This window comes from Dipodomys spectabilis, unplaced genomic scaffold (genome assembly GCF_019054845.1).
Source record: "Dipodomys spectabilis isolate Male_0828 unplaced genomic scaffold, ASM1905484v1 ptg000422l, whole genome shotgun sequence".
Classification (NCBI taxonomy): Eukaryota; Metazoa; Chordata; class Mammalia; order Rodentia; family Heteromyidae; genus Dipodomys; species Dipodomys spectabilis.
In genome coordinates this window covers 4,688,898-4,708,461 of record NW_024871099.1, presented here as the reverse complement: position 1 = coordinate 4,708,461, position 19,564 = coordinate 4,688,898, and the positions used below count along the sequence as shown (strand labels likewise).

The following is a 19,564-nucleotide window of genomic DNA, read 5'->3' as shown; positions in this document are numbered from 1 at the left end:
TGACCATAGAGAATTCCAGTCTCAGAGTAACTCAAAGCAAACTCTGCCAGGCTTTCTTCTGCCCCTGGTGATGGGTACTCCCTTGTGATCGTGGCGGCCATCCTCCTGCTCCCTGGCAGAGGCTCGAGGCCCACAGGCAAAGGGGTTCAGGGGTTTCCATCCCCAGACCTGCCCTAGCTGGAGGAATCGTCCATACCTACACCACTGTACTCAACCAGAGTGGAACACTGGATCCACTCCTAACCAGATGTTAATGGGAAAGACCGGTTATGTCTGGATGGCCTTCCTCCCTTCACCTTTCCCAGCTGGCAGGTGTCTGGCCCTGAGCCTGGGGCAGCATTCAACACCTGCTGCCTGCTCCCATCTCTGCCTGCTCACTGCCATCCTGAGGGCCTTGACAGAAATGGTGGTAGCAAGAGAGCCATGGCCTCTCTGGGCCGGCTGGGCACACAGCTGGCCCAAGTGGGGCCAGCAAAGGTACTATGCAATCACACTAGAGGAAGCACAATCCCAATGGGGTGGAGGACACACAGCCTCTTTTCCCAGAAGTGCAGATGATCTGTGAGTGCCCCAGGGCTGAGGGTCCCCGCCCGCCCCCAGGCACTCAGTGCTCCACATAAGCAGAGGCTTGGGCTGGAATTCTGCCTGCTGGCAGAATTAGGGCTGGTGGACTTCCTTGGTCAGGATGGGTGTGGGGTGGAAAGTGGGAGTTCACACACAAGGGAAGACTATCACCTCTCCAAACATTGACAGACTTTATTGTGAGGGGTTCCCACCTGGAAGCCCCCCCCTCTTAAATAAAAAAGTGCATAGAAAAGAAGGGATTTAGAAACCTTTGTACAGTATCTACATCCTGGGTCCCCAGGGCGGGAAGGGGGTGATGGCTGGGTAGCCTGGTGGGGTGGACGCAGGGCCCGGCCGGGGTGCCCCACTCCGCCCTGAGCAGGAGGGAGGAGGGAGGCACTCTGGGAGGACTGGAGCCATGGTGAGCTTCTTGTCAGTTGAGGAAGCGGCGGCAGCGCTTGGCACCGCAGTTGCAGGGCAGCTTGTTGCTGGCATCTTCGATGGGGAACTTGTAGTCGTACGTGAGCTCCTCCCCACGCAGGATGCGGCGCAGGGCGAAGATGACAATGTGCTTCTGACCCTCCACGTGGATGACACGCGAGAAGCAGTTGGGCTCACACGAGTGGTTGATGAAGCGGGCAGCGTTGCCATGCATTGTGGCATCCACCACGTCGAAGTCATCCATGCGGAACATGTAGCACCCGATGCCCTAGGGGATGGGCACGCAGATGAGGCGCTGCCCCGCAGACCCACCTGCCACGCACCCCATGCCCCCACTGGCTGGGGGTGCCCACCTTGCCATCGTAGAACTTCTCCCGCTTGTCCGTCAGCACGGAACGGATGACGATGCCCGAGTACTCAATGACCATCTCGCCAGCGTCGATGTTGCGCTTGCAGAACAGGCCTCGCCCATGGATGGCTGACCTGCAGGATGGGGGGAAGCGGCGCTCAGGAGGCAGGGCGGCCACTGGGCAGCCTTCCACAGGGCATCTGTCCACTCACCCAAGCCTACTCACCGGTAGACCCCCACAGCCTCTTTGGACGTCTTCTTGAGGTGGCGAAAACGCATGGCCATGGGCAACTCCAGGCTGGTGGCACGTCTGGTGGCGGACGGCAGTGTCATAGGCTTGTCTCCAGGGATGGTGCCCTTGCACCCCTGCCCACCTGCCTGAGAACCCTCTCACCCCAGCTTGCCCTCCACACCTGGTGGACCTGAGCTGCACTTCATCCTCTTCCTCATCGCAGGTGGCCCCCTCGGGGAGCACCCGGTGCTGAGAGGCCAGGAAGTTGAACATGTCAAAGGTACACTTCCTGCAGAAGGGAAGGAAGGAGGGAGGGTCACAGCTTGTCCTTCAGGGAGATGATGCCTGCCCACTCTGACCCAGGCCCCACTTGCTGCTAACACCTAGCTGAGGGGAACTGGGTGGGGTGCTTGCTTGCCGCGTGCCTCTAGAAACAACTGGTCTATTTTCTTTTTTTTCTTTTGGGTCGGTCGTGAGGCTTAAACTGTGGTCCTAAGAGCTTGCCCTAACCTCTTCAGCTGAAGGCAAGCACTCTACCACTTGAGCTACACTGCTACTTCCGGTTTTCTGGTGGTTTATTGGAGATAAGAGTCTCATGGCCTTTCCTGCCCTGGCTGGCTTTGAAATTGATCCTCAGATCACAGCCTCCTGAGTAGCTTAGTTTACAGGCGTGAGCCACTAGCGCCCAGCTTCCCTGAGCTTTTTTGCCCAAGGATAGCACTCTACCACTTGAACCACAGCTCTACTTCCTGCCTTTTGTGGTTAATTCAAGGTAAGAATCTCAAGACTTTTCCTCCCTGGGTTGGCTTCAAGCCAAGATCCTCAGATCTCAGCCTGCTGATACCTAGGACAAGAGGCCTGAGCTATTGTCACCTGGCTTCTGTCTAGATTTCATTCCCATGGGGTTCCCCAACCTCTCACCGGAGATAGACCTCAGCGCGGGCAGCCCCGTGGGGGTTTAGGGGTGGCTCCTCCTGGCCCTCTCCCTGCTGGTGGTAGCGGAACTTGTAGTGCTGGCAGCGCTGAGCCCCTGGCAGCTGCTCGGCCAGGAAGATGACAGCATCATGGTGGATGCCCAGGAGCCTGGCCCCACTCATTCCTGAGAGGAGTGGAGGACAAAGGGAGGGTGGAGGCCCCGCCTTGCCCTTGGGGATCACCCAGGCACCCCAGGGGGAAGCCCACTTACCACTAAAGGAAAGATGGCGGAGGCGTGCATGCCCTCGGGCCTCCTGCACTTTCTCAATAAGAGCTCTCCAGGCCCCTGGGGTGAGGGTGTGACCAGAGCAGGGTCAGCCCAAGGTCAATGGGACACTTTCCCTCTCAGCCACCCCCCCCACTCACCCTCCAAACTCTCGGCCTCCACGCTGAAGCCGTCCTCACTGCTGATCTCGAAGCGCAGGTGCGGGCCGGCACGCTTGGGAGCCAGGTTCTCCTTGTCCTCCGGGGACAGAGGCTCTTCCTCTGAGCTGGAGGCCTCACCTAGTCACAATCATCAGGGAAGAATAGGCACATCACCTTCTAGAGCCACAAAGTAGTTTCAGAAGCACAGTGCCACACAGTACTGCAGGTCACACCAACTGACACTCCCTCAAAACCAGTCTATCCCTAACCCTATCTGCCTGCTACTGGTCTTCCTCACGGATTTCAGCTCTTGTCGATCTGTTTTTGTGGACGCACTGAAATTCTTTTCCTTTAGTGCTAGGGATTAAACCTAGGGTCCTTTGTGTGCCAGGCAAGCCCTCTACTGTTGAAGCAACCCTCAGAGCTATACAGGGTACATTCCTATGTTACAAATCTATTACAAATATACAGATGCACCCAAATGGATCCAAGACCACAATAGACACTATATAGGTTACTTAAAGGAATTTCTTTGGAGTTCACAGAGACAGGATCTTATGTTGCCCAGGCTGACCTCAATCTGCCTGCCTCAGTCTCCAGAGGAGCTACAGGCATGTGCCATGCCCCAGCTTAGGGAGTACAGTTTAGACGGAGCAGCCAGCATTGGCTGCTGGAGTGTGGGTGGAGGAGTGGTCAAGGACAACCTTGAACGGACAAGGGGAACAACTACCATTGGCAGTGAAGGCCAGGGCAAAGGATAACAAGTTGGGGGTGAAGGTCAAGGCCTCAGGTGGGGACATGCTGAGTGCAACCTTGCTGGTGGAGGCAGCAGAACCAGGAGCCCCAAGTCCAGGGACTGGTTAGGGCTGGAGTCAGGATTTAGAGGCCTGAAGCCAGGAGCGAGAGGGAGGAGACATGGAATGAAGGCCAAGGCCCTGGCACACGGTGGATAGCGAGGGCCCGGCCAGAAGAGAAAGGACGGTGTAGGGTCACGGAGGAGAACAGGCTGTGTAGATGCTGACTGTGAGACCCCACTGGGCACAGACTCCTTTGGACAGCCCCCACTGTGGGCTGCACTAGGGACATCCAATCCAGCTCCATGTGGTCACCACCACCCCTCCAGGCTGTCCCTGCCCTGCACGGTGCAGTCTGCTTCTTCAGTCACAGCTTAGCATTATGTGCTGGAAAATGTCCAAACACTGGGGTGGGATTGTACCCCAGCCTACTGAGCCAGCCAACTTTGCCCCTCTTCTCCAATGCCCAGGGCGCCTCAGCAACCACAGCCCACGCTATGATGCCAACTACACTCTCAGCATCTTCCTCACACACACCCCTACCTGGAACCTGTGGGGTCTGAGGGCAGCTGACCACCTCTGCCCTGACCCTCTGGGGTGCTCTGTTCATCTGCCCCACCCCCAGATAGAGGAATCTCTCTGGGTTCCCTGGGTAGCGCTGCTACCCCCAACCCTGCAGGCCAGGTCTGAAGCGCTCCCAGGCCCTCAGGTGGGCCGCACGGGCTGAGGCACAGGAGCCGGATGTCATCTCCATGTCTGTCTGCCTGTGTCACGGGCTAGCTCAGTGACTAGCGTCCAGTCTCCGATGGGCCTTGCTTCTGCGTGGTTTTGGGGTGTGACCAAGTGCGGAAGGTGGTGAGGCAGGAAGGTGGGCTTACCTGAGTAGTGGTGCCATTGGGACTCGAGCAGCAGGTCTGAGGGGGCCTCCGGGGCCTGCGGGGGGCCCCCATCTGGCAGTGGCAGCAAAGGGGAACGTTCCTGGAGGGACCTGCAAGGAGAGACGTGAGGTGGCAGAAGAACAGGGGTCCCCCGGGACACACAAGGAGCGGGGCCCGGCCACTCACCCTGGGCTCTCCTCTCCAGAATGGTCCAGGTCGAGGACCCCACGCACTGTGGGCGTCTTCATCCTCACTCGACTGAACCTAGCGGAGGAGCCACGGGACTGAGCTGAGCCGCCGTGCGCCCCCTGCCCTCCCTCGCCGCTCCCACCTCAGCCGACTTGCTTACCCACTGCTCCCAAGCCCTGGAACTTGAGGGGCATCGTCCAAGGGTTCCCCCTCTTCGTCCAGCCGGGGATTCTTATTGGGGGGAGGTGCGGGTGGGGAGCGGCCCGAGAAGGTGGACACCCTCTTAACGCGGATGGCCTGGCGCGGTGGGCTGGGGGGCCCACTGCTGAACACCAGTGTGAGTGGGGTTGGGGGTCGGGGTGGGGGCGGTGCGGGGCGCACCACCCCCACACCCACCACCGGCAGCACGCTGAGCAGGGGCCCTGTGGGCAGAGTCCAGGAGGCGGGGGCGGTGGGGGGGATGATTGGGGGCAGAGGGGGCTGCTTTACTGGGGGAGGCATGGGCTCGCCCTCCCCAGCCATCTTCACAAACACTTGCCCTAGCTTGTTGACAAGAATGATTTTGGAGGTGGCAGGTTTGGGGGGCTCAGGAGCAGGGCCTAGGCTCAACACCCGGACCCCAGGGGCCCCTGGTAGCCAGGCAAACGTCCGGGCGGGGTCGGCCGGGCTGGGGGGCAGGCCTTGGGAGGGCTGGCTGCCATTGGCCAGAGGAGGTGGCGGGGGAAGTGACTCTTCTCTGGGACCAGCAGCCCCCTCTCCAGGCCCCCCCAGGTTCTTCAATACAAAATCCACGATTTCTGAAGGAAGGTCCTCAGGCGGCCGGGCTCTGTCCCCTGCGACCCCCAGGGTGCCAGCTCGGCCCACGCCGGGCCCTGGAGGCGGTGTGCCCTGGCCCCGGGGCTGCTGGACTGCCTCGGCCTCACTGTCGGTGCCGTCATCCACTCCATCCAGCTGCTCAATTCGGGGAGTTCCAGGGATCGGGCCAGGGGCGAGGGCGGGGCTGGACACCACCGTCACAGGGAAGTGGATGTAGCGAGGGGTGGGGCTGGCCTCTTCTTCTGAGCTGTCCCCGGGGCCCCCATGGCTGCTGCCCACAGCCCCTGCGGCCACAATCTCCTCCTGGAAGGGCTCGGTCCCCAGCAGGCTGGCTGCAAAGTCCAGGTCGGCAGCACTCAGTCCTGACACCACTTCCATGTCCTCAAAGTCCGGGCCCAGGTCTTCGGTGGGAGGCAGAGGAGATGGGGCCAGGCCAGGGGGAGCCAGCTCCCCTGAGGTAGGTGAGAGGGCCGAAACGACTGAGGTAGGAGTGGGCACCCTGAGCGGAGGGGAGGCTCGCAGAGGAGGGGAGGCTCGCCAGGACAGAGGGGGCCTGGGGGCCAGCGGGCTGGGCCGCCGAGCGCGTCTGGGAGGAGCGGGGAAGTCGAGGTCTCCCACTGTGGGGATATGGTGGGTCAGAGAAGGGCTTCCTGTGGGAAAAGGGCAGTGTCAGGCAGCAGCTCCCCTACCTCCCTCCCAGCCCCCTCCTGGGGGGGGGATGCACCCCTAGGCTCACCAGGGGACGGCAATGGGCCAAAGGAGACACCTCCCAGGGGCCTCCGCGAGGGGGAATAGTTGGGCACTTTGATTCGAGCCCCTGAGAAGGAGCGGGGGGCTGGAGGAGGAGCGCTGCTGGCATCCAGCCGCAGGGGGGGATCCAGATTCAGGATGGGTGATGGGTGCTGGACAGCTCCAGGGGTGAGGGTGTCTGCATCTGGCGGGGATTCCTCATGATCTGCAGGCTCTGGAGAAGCAGGACAATTACACTGGGGGTGAAGAGCACCCCATCAAGGCCTCCCATTTGAAGTCAATGGCGTCTGGCCCAGGCCCCAAACTCTGAAATTCCCCCAAAATCCTCCGTCAGGGCCCCCATACCACTTCCACCCTCACCCACGTCCCTGCACTCCCTGCCTGGCCACGGCACCCGGGCTGGACCGATAGTCAGGCCTGCTCTGCAGCCTGGCCAGTCCTACAGCTTTCCTCACCTGCTCTCACATGCCACATCAAAGGAACCCACCAGTCCTGGGTGCTGGGCGCACTTCACTGCCCTGCCCTGCCCAGGCTTTACAAGCTCTCCTGAGCCTCTCAGCCCACTCGCACCTAGCCAGGCCAGAAGCAGCCATCTAAGCCCCATGGCTGTCCTGTGTGGCCTGTGATGACCTGTCCTTTCCAAGCCTGCAACAAGCCCACCCTGGGCACTGTGCCATGCCGCTCTCAGCGCTGCACTCACTACCTGCCTGGCTGGAACACAGCTGCCCCCCAAGTACAGGGCAGCGGTGCATGCGCCAACCTCCAAGCCCCAAGTCAGGGAGCCATGAGCGCTGCTCCTATCCTCACTGCCCTCAGGCTGGCTGCCTGGTACTCTCCTTTCACTTCCTATAAAATGTTCTGGCACACCCTGGCATGGTCTGTAAATTCTGTTACTGCCCTTCCAGCAAAGCCAGCTCTGCAATTTCTGGGAGGAGGGTGTGGGCAGGGAGGCTCACAGGGCAAGCCCAAGGCCATACCTGGGGACGGGGTGGGGCTGTGCACAATGGTCTGGTTCTCCTCGGCAGCCTCTAGGTGGACAGGCTCCTCCCTAGGCCCCCACGGGCGATACTCCAGAATCCGGCACCGGTACCAGCAGCGCCTCCGAGCATCCACTGTGCTCCAGTAGAGGCGGGAGCACCTGATGGGCATGCATAGAACCATTTGGGTTAGGAGCAGTGGGTAACTAAGAACCAAGATGGGGTCCCAACGACTCCTCCCCTTCCCCGCAGTGCTCCTCCTCACTGGTAGCCGATGGGGAAGAGACGGCCCTCACAATCCGAGAGGTCAGACAGAGTGCCAAGGGAGTCAATCCGGATGGAGCCTGAGGGACCAAGGAGCGGAGAGGAGAGGTGAAGAGAGATGAGACGAGGCGAGGCGAGGAGAGGAGAGGGGAGGCAGGCTGGCGGGGTCAGGAGTGGTGGAGGACAAGTGGCTTACCAATGAGCACATTGATGGCATCAGGTTCAAGCCCTGTCAAGAACTTTCGCTTGAAGTTGATGCCCTCGAAGTCCACATAGACGCGGCGGAGAACATCGAACCCATCAGGGGTCACGATCTCCTGGGAGGCAAGTGGAGGCAAGGCCGTGGGTGAGGACGGAATGACTGTGGACACTGCCTGAACACAGGGCAACGGTCTCCCTGGGCCTGGCGCACCTTGCCATCCAGGAGGTCGGTGTGCTTCTGGCAGAAGACCTTCTTGTCATCCTGGAAGATGCAGTAGCTGGCCCGGGCACACATGAAGTGGAAGTTGCTGAGGCAGGAGGACAGGCAGCAGCCCACCGTGGCTCCGGGCTTCAGGCAGAGCTCGCAGCGCTGCGGGAGAAAGGGCTGCTGACGGAGAAGCCTGGGCCTTGGCCTGGCCCTGGGCAGCACTGCTTCCCCCAGCTTTGAGGGCTGTGTGCACATGTTGAGTGGGGAGAGCGTCCTGAGTGGCACTTGCTCCTTCTACATCACTCTGCCCTACTCTGTCCTCACAGATACCCTGTGCCCAGTACACCTACCATCCAACTCGTCAGAGCTTGGGGTGCTGTCCAGGCCCCACACAGTAAGAATTTGAACTGGACCACTCCCAACAGGAGGGCTACAGTGGAGGAGAGTACCAGCACAGGCTCAAGCAGAGAGTCTACCTAAAGTCCCTAGGCTGTGGGCCCAAACTATGGTCAAAGAGCACAAAAGGGAAATGCTGCTGTTACTAACCCCCCAGGGGAAGGACATGTCCAGCCTCACACTCACCATCTGCCGCCCCCGAGCCACGGCGGCATGCACATTCTTGAGGGACCCGTCGTTCTCCTCAAATACTTCAGCTGACCAAATGGCACAGTTGACGTGTGTCCACTCATTCTGCCCAATGTAGAGGAGCCGTCCCGCCTCCTGGGGGCAGCAGAGGAGTGGCGGGATGGAGGTAGGGAGACTAGGGACTGGGCCTCGCCCCTCTCCCCCTGGCCTCATCCCCCTCCTTCCCCCAGGGGCTCCACGGGGGAACACTCACTTTAGAGTCAGCATCCCCATACTTGAGGCAGAGCGCACACTGCCGAGGGTCCTCCAAGTGTGAGAATGCAGCTGCATCCTTGCCCTGCACAGCTAGAAAGGAGCGAGGAAGGGAAGAGTCACCACTGGGCACCTGGCCTACCATCTCAGAGGAGCTGGCTTCCAACACCCACTTCCTAGTACCTGCTGAGGGATCCCCTGGAGGCTGCCCTGATTCTGGGGTCTCCAGTTCCTGCTGTCTCCACTGAGCATAGACGTGATCCAGGGATGGGGGTAATACCGCGTTGGGGAGGACTCCACTGTGGACAGGCAAAGTTAGCACCTGCCATGGTCCACCAAAGCAGCTGGGAGGGGGCCTGCCCACCCAGCACCTGCCTCCACCAGTCCACGTGGAATCCTCTCAAACAAACCCGACCCTCTCGTGCCCCCTTCCACAAAGAATGAGCTCCACTCCCTGCCTGGAACTCCCCTCCAGCTCGTGACTTGCGTGGCAACACCTCCTGGGTTTCGCCACCTCTGCCCTGACCACCTGGGTCGCCACCCAAACATGGGCTCTTTAAGCTGAGCACAGTCTTCACTGGCTCACTGTCGCTACTCTGTCCACAACAACCTGGCACTAGGTAAAGCAAGTGAGCTCTGGTTCCACAGCTTCAGCCTCTGCTGCTCCAGCCACATTCACCGGCACCCTCCTTCCTGGCCTCCCAGCCCCGCCTCATCCCGGGCTAGCCCTCACTCCTCAACGCCCCAGCTGCTCCCCAGCCCTGCTCACTTTGGCAGCCGGGTACTCCGTCGCCAGTACTTGGGATCATGGGCGTCGAACCAGCCGAACGCAGACTCTAGCAGCTGGGGAGGGGTTAAGAAGATGAGAAGAACTGGCTTCCCTGGCGTGTAAACTGTGTAAGTGAGCCTCTCCGCCCACCAGGACTACTCAGCGCTGAGCTCACCTTTAGCAGGAGCCCCTTCACCTGAGCTCCTGCCCGACGCTCAGGGGCCTCGCCTTCTTCTGCGCGCCTCGTCAGGACACTCACCATGTCCTCCATGAAGCTGTGCTGTAAGAGGCTTTGTCAGGACCCCACCCTGCCCACTCCTCACGCCACTCCCCCACCTCACGTCCACTCACCACAGACGTGTAGTGGCCTTCCTCAAAGCGCTGACCTACAGCTTGCAAACCACAGGCTCCTGGGTGCAGGCGCTTCCCATCCTGCCCACACTGCAAATGAAGACAGTCAGCATGGCCTGCGCCAGGCGCAGAGCAAGCCCAGTGCCACCCCACCTGCCCCAGAGCCCCCCCGACCTGGGTACACAGCAGCAGTGGGACCGCCACCTTGGAGCTGAGCAGGCCCTGGAGCACCTGGCGCAGGCCCCCCTGGAGGGCCCCACTCAGGGCCTCCCGCCATCGGGGCTGTGTGGCACCTGCACACGGCCCACATGTGTAGAGCACGGAGTCTGGCAGCCCAGAGAGAATCTCATAGTCTTCGTCTGCAACAGTTGGGTAAGAAGGCAGTCAGGGGGCATGAGGACGCCCCGAGCAGGCAGACCACCTGGGGTGGTCACCTGTGCACGCTCCAGGGTCAGGGCAGCCCCCATCAGGCAGAGACCAACTTGTACCTGAGAGCCCTTCACACTTGGCGTGCACCCAGTGGTCACACTGCGCGCACTGCATCATCTTGCTTTCGTAGTCATTGTCTTCGTAACAGCGGGTGCAAATTGGGCAGAAGTTTCCTAGAGGAAGAGACCAAGTGGGAAGAGTCAGGTGGGGCCCCACCCTGGGCCCCATTCAAAGATCAAGCACACCTTGAAGGGCGCCTCCATCACAACCCTGTAAGCCGAGTGAGGACTAAACCAGTGCTCCTACCATGCACAGGGCCTTGCCAAGTGCACTGCTCCAACACACAAGGAACACCCCGGGAAGACTTGAGGTTCTGGGAGTGGCTTCAGAAACCAACCAGGTGGCTTCCAAGCCTGACCCCCAGATGCCCTTCTGAGGCTCTGTGTCCCATTTACAATACACTAGACAGGGTTGGCGGCATGCCTCAAGAGCCACCCATCAAGAGCAAGGCTGACTTCAAACCCCAGCTCCGCACATGCGTACACACACATGCATACACACACATGCACACACATAGGCCCCCAATGGGACCCTACAATCAGGAGCCTGGCCTGCTCCCCTGCGCCCCCAGTGCTGTCCCACCTTTCTCATAGAGCTGGGTGCACCTAGGGCAGAGGCTATAATCCCCAGACCACTCCACGTCCCAGTTCTTGCCCGGAGTCGCCCCACAGCTCTTACAGCGCACGCATGCTGAACAGATCTAGGGGAACATGGCAATGTCAACAGATGGGCCGGAAAGGGCTCAGAGAAACAAATGATGGGGAGGGGACTGGGTGAGAGACGCACAAGAGAGCAAGAGGGGGACAAGAGGGCAAAGGGGTCCCCAGCTCAGAGCCCGGGGCTGTGGGATTTCAAGCTGGACTCTGCCTGCATCTTGCCTAGTGAAGTTTGGGGGAGCTGTTCTTGTCACATTCTCAAAGCACTCCCAGCCCTCCCCGGCTGAGAGCTCTGGTTTTAAGCAGGCCCTGGGATGGGGAGGAGAGGAAGAAGAGAGGCTAATAACCCCAACACCAACCAGGCGAGGGCTCCAGTCTCACCCAGTGGCGACGTCTTCGAGTGGCCCGGGTGGGGTAGCTGGGCCCTAGGCAGGCTGGGTGGTAGGCATGGCGGCAGCGCTCACACTCTAGGAGGTGCTGAGGAACAGGGTGGAGAGACAGCGATGCAACCTTACTGCTCATGGATAGCCCTCTGCCAGGCCTCCCCGCCCAGGCTGGCCCAGTGCCTGAACCTTGGATCCTCGACCTTTTCGTCCACAGACATGGCAGAATTTGCAGCGGCGGCAGCACCAAGAGTCGTGATGCTGGGGAAGGGGCCTCTCCGCCTCCTCCAAGCAGAATGGGTGGAAAGGGTCACAGCAGACTTGGCAGAACACCAACTGGAAGTGGAGTGGGGTGGGGGAAGCAAATGATGGCACAGTGTGAGGCTGGGAAGCCAGGGGATTACACCCAGATGAGAGAGCCCAGCCTGCCAGTCAGGGGCTCACAGAGACTGACTTGGAGTCTGTGAAGAAAGGGCTGTGTACCAACCTCATGGAGGCCTTTGCTGGCACACAGCAAGCACACCATTGGCGGCCCCCCAGGCACGGACGTCAGCACACTCAGGCCACCCATCAGCCACACATTCTCTAGGTCGCAATCCTCCTGAGCAAACAGGTTCAGAAACAACCAAAGCACAAGTTATCACTATGCATTTAAAAGAAAAATACACGTTGTTATCTTTAAGTAGTTATGCAGAGAAGTTGCCATTCAACAAGGCTGTTTATGAATATAATTCATCCTGTTCAACGTCAATGCTTCCAGCCTTCTCCATCCCTCCCAACCCAATCCCTTCTATCTAGTTTAATTCTGTAGGATATGCACTGAGGTTTTTTTTTTTTTTTTTTTTTGCCAGTCCTGGGGCTTGAACTCATGTCCTGGGCACTGTCCCTGAGCTTCTTTTGCTCAAGGCTAGCACTCTACCTTGAACCACAGCGCCAGTTCCAGCTTTTTCTGTGTATGTGGTACTAAGGAATCGAACCCAGGTTTTCATGCATGCTAGGCAAGCACTCTGCCACTAAGCCACCTTTCCAGCCCCATACATTGAGTTTTTACTACAATCTGAACCACTTCCTCGTTTCATGTGCCAAGTTATCTGCAAAACCCTGGTTACAAAGCACCTGAACACATCCTCCCAACTGGCCCTGCACACCACTGCCCCCCACAACACACCTTAAAGTCCACACGGACCCGGTGCACGCCATCAGGAGACTTCTGTTTCCCAGTCCAGCCATTGGGAAAAGAAGCATAGGGGCCAGAGACCAAAGCATCCTAGAGATGGAGGAGGGCGGCTCAGAGGCTGCCAGCGCCATCCCCTCTGCAAAGCCATCCTGCCGCCCTACCCCCAGCCTGCTGGGCCCTGCCTCTTGCCCAGACCCCACGCTGCTTTTGGGTGGGTGAGGAGGGTGGGCGGGCCTCACCCCCGGGCCTGTGCTCAGGTGTGGACACACCACGGCACGCGGGTGTGCCCGTCACCCTGACTTGCCAGGTAGCTCCTGGAGAGCAGGAGCCACGCCTCACACAGGGCTGGGGGTTCTCGGAGTGGGCCGTGCTGACCTTGTCCAGACGCCTTCGGGCCTTGAGCTGCAACACAGGCTGCAGGGTGGGTTTGCGGGGCCTGCTCTGCTCCTCAGGTTCTGGCACAGGCAGCTCTAGGCCAACACAGGAAGAGTTTGGTGCCTTAGCCCTCCTTCTACAACCCCAGACTTCCTTCACCAACCACAAGGATGGCCTTTAAGCCCTGCTTAACCAGCCCAGGGAGCAGCAGGCACATCAGTTCCCTTTCTCTGCCCTCAGCCACTCTCTTAAGAGACTAATGAGCCCCAAGACTGGGAGAGTGCGTCTCAGTGGTATAGCATTCATCTAGAATGTACCAGGCCCTGGGTTCCATCCCAAGCACAGCAGAGCAAACTAGAGGCGCTGAGCGGTGGTTCGCACCATGTTCTCTGGGAGTCCGGCGCCGTGGAGCAGGAGCCCCGGGCTCCGAGTCGTCTGAGTCCTCGAAGACATCATAGGACGGCCGCTGTTTGACGCAGCGCCGGGCTGACTTGCGCTGCAGTAGGAGGGAGTCCTGCTCCTCGGGCCCAGGGGTGGGCCCCACCTCCTCCCGGGGCCCCCCAGCTCCCGCCCCCCGGCGTGGGCCTGGAGGACCAGGGGAGGCCTCAGGAGATTCATCGGAATCCCAGGGCAACAGCGTCTTCACTATCGTCCGGCCTGTGGGAACAGGGGACTTGGTAGGATTTGAACTCAGCCACGGACACGGGATGCTTGGGACAGAGGAAAAGCAGAAAGAAGTGGAGCAGAAGAGGAGGGTGGAAGCCATAGGAAAGCGCTTTTGGGAGACAAGGACAGAAGTGTGCAGCTACAGAGATGGAGGGCAGGGAGCAAAGGCAGTGGGCGGGGCCTCTGCTGCACCACACCTCTCCTGAGGCCTTATAAACAAATGCTTCTTAAACCTGGGTACCTTTTTTGGCCAGCCGCTCCATCTTGCGAGCCTCTATCTTGTCACACTTCCGGTATCTGAGGAGGGGAACAGCATGTCACCAGGGTAGGGGACTGTGGTCTGGGGAAGAGAGGAAGCTCTCCATGGATACCAGTCCCACTGCTCTTAGGGGGGGAAAGAGCGACTGGAAGAAAGGCTAGGGCTAGAGGCTGACAAGCCAGGAGGGAAGGGGAAGAAAGAGGCCGTACCGCAGCTACTCACACACAGCACTGCTTCTTCGTGTTGGGGCCCCCAAACTTAGGTTTGTCTAAGCAGTTGACACAGGACCCACAATCCTGCACACGCAGACAGCCCCGACAGTGCCCACAGCGGGCCATCCGCATCTTCTTGCCATGGTGGGAGGGCAGGGGGCGCCGGGGTGTGTGGGCCAGGGCGCCTCCAGACCCCGCAGGCTCCAAGTCTCCCCCAGGGCCTGCTGCTTCCACCTTTCCTGGCTGGGACCCGGATGGTACACTCTCGGTCTCCGACGCTGACGATGTATCTGTTGCAGCAGATGAGAAATGGAGCCATGAGGCCACCAGGGTCCCACCTCTTACCTGCATCCCCTCAACCCACACTTCCCACACTCACGAGTTCTGGCCATGTCAAACCTACAGCTAGTGCTCCAGCCCACCCACCACCTAAACTCCGGCTATCTCCTTGGCTCTTGGTCCTCTTCCAAACCAGACAGCCATCAGTCCCCGTGACATAGCCCCCTACCCTCGGTGGCAAGGTCCTGCCGGTCCCGGAGAGGGAGGGCACTGAGGCGGGGGACATCTTCAGGCACCATGGCCCGTGCCTGACCCAGGGCCACAGCAGCATGGCGGCAGACATGTTTGATGCGGGGCCCTTGCACAGGGGACTCAGGGCCCTGGAGAGAAGAAACCAGAAGTATGCATCAGGGACCGCTCCCCATGCTTCTGTGGCCAGCCTTCCTCAGAGGACCCCCCCCATTCACGGCATACCGATGCTCGCTCTCTCTTAGCTTCCAATGATTCATCTTCAGACTTGACACCACTTCTGTCTGGGACCTGCTTGATGGGCCCCACGGCCTCTTCCATTTGCCCTCCAGGGCTCAGCTGGTAGGGGAATAAACAGGGTCAGGGGCAACAGGAACAGCACAGGGCGGGGTAGGGCTGGAGCAGCAGCACAGGGTCCTGGGGATGAAGAAGGACTGCACTGCGAGTGTCCCGGGAGGCAGCTGCAAGGACCAGGTCCAGGGGCCTGGCCACATCACCATGCTCACCGGCATTGAGGCCGCCACTTTCTGCTGCTGCTGCTGGTCAATCTTAAACAGCTGCACCTTGGCTCTCTTGAGAAGGCTGAACATTTTCTCCTCCACCCCAGACAGTGGTGACGAACCCAGGCTTGTGGCCCGGGCCTTCTCCAGTACGGCTGTGTGCTGCGGTGATGGCGAGGCTGGCTGCAGCTGGAACTGTGGCTGGGCTTGGGGCTGCGGTGGAGGCAGTGGCTGGGGCAGGAGCTGGGGCTGCAGGGCTTGGAGGGGCTGCTGCCCACTGCTTGGAGCAGGAACCCCGTGGGGAGGCACCTCGGCCTTAACAGGAGTGGTGACCACAGGGACAAATCGTGGTAGGCTGAGGTGGTTGGTGCGGCCCACTGCCCGTGGCTCAGGCTCAGCGGGAGAGTCGTCAGCGGGAGGAGGCTCTGGCTCAGGGGCTTCCGGAGCCCCAAGGGGAGTAGTAAGCACCGATTCATAGATCTTCAGGTGGGCTTCACTTGGGGTAAACTGAGGGGCACGAAGGAGTAGGGGCCTCCGGGAGGGAGCAACAGGGGCAGGGGGTGGTGATGGGGCTGGGGGAGGGGCGGGTGGGGGAGGCGGCGTCTCCTGGGTGAGTGAGGTCCAGCGGAATGTGGGCTCCCTCAGGATGGACCGTCTCTTCTCAGGGAGTGGAACTGGGGTGGATGGGGGAGTCGGGGCACGCGGTGGAGATGGGACTGGCGGTGGTGGTTCTTGGGGAGCAGCTGGGGAGGTGGCAATGGGAGGTCGCAGAACAGGGGAGACCTCCACCTTTGGGGGCTTGGGTGGGTCTTCATCCATAAATCGCCGGGGGGTCTTGATGACACGGGAGGAGCGGGCACTCACCACGGGCATAATAAACTGCCGTATATTCTTCAGGAAAGTGGTACTTTTGGGGGCCACGGTGGGACTGTCTTCTGGAGGGCCTCCTACAGTGGTGCTGGGGTTTGGAGTGGGAGGACAGGTGCTTTCTGGCCCGGCCCGAGCAGCTTCCCGTTCTGCCCTCTGGCTGGCAGTCAGAGGAGGCCGGCCCCTCTTTCTAGAGCAGGTAGCTGGGACCACAGGAGGAGGGGACTCTTCCTGCTCCTCAGGGGCTGGAGGCAGTGGAGAGGAGGGTGGGGGAGGGGGAGAGGCTGAGGAGGGAGGAGGGCAAAGTGGAGGTGGAGTTGAAGAGGGGGGTGGAAGGGGGGGAGGAGGAGGAGGAGGAGGAGGAGGAGGAGGAGGAGGAAGAGGAGGTGGAGGAGGAGGTGGTACAGGAGCTGGAGGAGTCAGGGGCGGTGACAATGGCTTTGCTTCTTCCTTTTCCTTGGCCAGCATCACCTCTTCCTCTACCATAGCTGTCTCTTCCTTCTCCTCTGCCAGCTCTTTGTCTCCCTCTGCTTCTTTTTTCTTCTCCTCTCCTTCCTCCTCCAGGTTCTGCTCCTGCTTCTTCCAACAAGGACCCCCTTCCTGTCCAGATTTAACTCTTCTCTGGGGTGTATCCTGCCAGCTTTCCCCATGTTGACCTTGACCCTGACCTGATTCGAATCCCAAGGACAACTGTCCCATCTTCACCTTTTTGGCCTTTGAAACAAACTTGATCATGAGGGGAAGCCCGCCTCGGCCTCTGCCCCTGCCTCCACGGCCTCCTCTCCCAGGCTGTCCTCCATGCCTGGGAGTGCCAGGTCCTGGACCAGGTCCTTCCTTGCACTTCCAGCTGCCAGTTCGGTGTTTTACTGGAACCATAGGAGGTGGGGGCTCAGGCTTAGGGATTGTCACAGCCGCTTCTGCTACCACTACTGCTTGCTGCTTCTTCCGGCAGGGGCCAGCTGGCCGTCCTGGGGGTCGTCCCCGAGACCGACGGGGGGTTGAGGGTTCACATGCCCGGTTCCGGGGGACTGGGGGTGCCTGGGCCCGCCGGAGAAGTTCAGTCAGTGCCTGCACCATCCGTTCTGTGCCCTCCTCACCCCGTTTCCGAGCAGGGGTCTTTGGGGGGATGGGAGTCACATCTGCTAGGCGAGGAGGAGGAAGGGGGGTCGTCTTATGCTTTCGGCCCCGACCTCGGGGGGCTCGACCTAAAAAGGAGAATAGGTGTGGGGAGATGGGTCAAGCTGGCCCTGCGAGCCAAGAAGGGGGTCTCTGTTTTTTTCCCCACCGCCCAGCCTTGCCTGGACTTTGAACACAAGGCACGCTCAGTAACTGGGGGGGGACCAGGCGAACAGGGGAGCGCTGACACAAAGGGCAAGAACAACATCCCTGTAAAGCTAGAGGTCCAGTTTCCCCCATCACTCACCTCGCTGGGATCGGAGCGCAGAGCGCAGGGAACTGGGGGCCACATCTTCATCTGAATGAAAACCCTGAAACTCCTGATTTAGGGGACCAAGGGTGGAGGGAGAAACAGCAGTCAGTGCCCAGGCCTTGGTTCCAGTGGGGGACTCAGATCTGGAGGAACTATCCCCCAGCTTCCCCTTAAATGCACCCCTGCTCATTTACGAGAGAATTAAGCTCACTGAAAGGTTTGAAGGGAGATTTAAAACAAAACAAAAAAACTAGGGCCTTCTCCCCAGGGACAGTGGCACAGGCATTTTCTGAAGTCCTATCTCTAAGTGCCAGGCTACGGAGCAGTGGCTCCCAGGCCAGAAGAAACACACAGTGGGGTCTCCCTACAAAGACGGCAGAGCCCAACTCAAGAAGTGGGATGTCCAATCACACCCTTTCAGACACTGTTTCCTGCAGGAAAATGAGCATGAGGACACCGGAGTGAGTATGTATGAATATGTATGGATGTGAGTGTGTAGGGGGAAATCAATGGCTTATCAGATGCAGTCCACTCTGAACCTTCAGGTCATCATATCTAAGCAACACATCCACACCTCCTTGCCTTTCCGTAATGGCCAAGGGATTATCTCCTGATCTGAACTCAGATCCCGTCGGCCAGTCTCAAGACTCTGCCTTGGGTGGTGTCCCTTTAGCCCCGATTACCCCAGGAAGCCCCTCTAACCACTCTACCATAGACCCGAGGAGGAGCTGAGGCACTGGGGGGGACGTGTCAGAGGTTATGAGGCCCAAGCAGAGAGCAGCCTACAGGTGAAAAAGCCACGCTGCAGCTGCTGCTTCTGCTGCTACTGCTACTTGCTGTCAACCAGTGCGGGTCTTGCACGCAGTCCCCTATGGCCGCCCCAGCCCCACCTCTCCCGCCCTGGCTTTGCTTCTGAGAAGGATCAGCTCGGGACACTTGGGGCATGCTTGCCCCGGAGTATGCCTGCCCGGCTGCAGCCAAGGGGCTCCTCCGTCTACTCTCAGAGGCCAGAGATCGGTGCAGCTGGTCGTCTCCTTCCACGCCGCTAACCTGGGGCTCCTTTCCGCAGGAGAAGGGGGGGGAGTCCGGGCCCTGACGATACCCCCCCCACTTTCCCACGCCACCCTTCGAGATAAGCCGGAGCCCGCAAGCCCCCTTCGGGCTCCGCCCCGCCCGCCGCCGGGGGACGCGCCGACCCCCGCCTCACCTCCTCGTCCGTGTCCCCGTCACTGCTTTCCTCCTCCGGCACGCAGCCTCGGCCCGAGCCCCAGCCACGGCCCCGACCCCGGCCCCGGCCTCGATGAACCCGCGGGCCGGCCCACAGGCGGCGGAGCCGGCGCAGGCCCCGACGGAATCCCAGCAAGCGGAGTAGGGCCGTGTCCTCTCCGGGTTCGGCCCCGCCGGGCCCCACCGCGCCACCGCGCCGCAGGGTTACCCGCACTCTTTCGGCCCCGCTGCCGCGTCCGCCGCGGCCCCCGCCCCCGCCCGAACCCCGCGGCCGGCCCGGGAAGCGGCCCCGCGCGGAGCCAGGCCCGGGGCAACTGCCGCCGCCCGCCGCCGCCGCCATCTTGGCACCGTGAGAGGAGCGGGGAGGCGGGGGGAGGGGCGGCCCGTGCGCAGGGCCGGGGGGAGGGGAGGGGAGGAGGGGCGAAGCGGGGCGGCTCGCCGGCCGCTCGGCGGCCCTCGACAACAACCAGCGCCGCCGCGGGGCCGGCGGGAGCCGGGGGCTGGGCCGGCCGCGCGCGAGGCACCACGGGAGCGGGAGTCCGGGGCCGGCCCGGCCGTCGCTCTCAAAGCCGCACCTGGCGGAGCACTGAGCCCGGCGTTGCACGCCCGGAGGGTCGGGGCGCGGGAGGCTCTGCTTCTGGGAAATGTAGTCCAGACGCCCCCGCTCCTTCCGCCGGGCGCTAGGGCGCGCGAGCGCAGACTACGGGGGTCCCGGACACCCCCCTCCCCCGCCCCCTTCCGACCAGAACCCGGAAAGTCAGTGGGGCCTGCCTCCAGGAGGTGTGGTCCTCGCCTCAGACTCCTCCCATTGTTCTGCTCCCAGCCAGCGACCTAC

At 60.8% G+C, this 19,564-nt stretch overlaps 1 protein-coding gene across 1 annotated transcript; it reads right to left on the bottom strand.

Moving 5' to 3' along the window:
* Positions 1-746: 746 nt before the first annotated feature.
* On the bottom strand, positions 747-19,069 carry Kmt2b (lysine methyltransferase 2B). Its single transcript, XM_042667969.1, has 37 exons — positions 18,710-19,069; positions 17,497-17,569; positions 15,213-17,278; positions 14,932-15,045; positions 14,687-14,837; positions 14,189-14,468; positions 13,949-14,004; positions 13,423-13,698; positions 13,042-13,136; positions 12,658-12,756; positions 11,977-12,090; positions 11,679-11,825; positions 11,488-11,583; positions 11,033-11,150; positions 10,450-10,563; positions 10,136-10,320; positions 9,962-10,051; positions 9,786-9,890; positions 9,611-9,684; positions 9,025-9,140; positions 8,843-8,934; positions 8,587-8,724; positions 8,008-8,166; positions 7,792-7,912; positions 7,597-7,675; positions 7,332-7,492; positions 6,341-6,568; positions 4,949-6,254; positions 4,786-4,863; positions 4,600-4,709; positions 2,928-3,065; positions 2,773-2,847; positions 2,508-2,685; positions 1,768-1,875; positions 1,581-1,664; positions 1,359-1,488; positions 747-1,273 (listed from the first exon to the last, which is right to left on the bottom strand). Exons 1-37 carry the CDS (start codon positions 19,067-19,069, stop codon positions 998-1,000), a joined length of 8,190 nt encoding a protein of 2,729 aa, XP_042523903.1. The 3' UTR covers positions 747-997.
* Between the last annotated feature and the right edge of the window lie 495 nt (positions 19,070-19,564).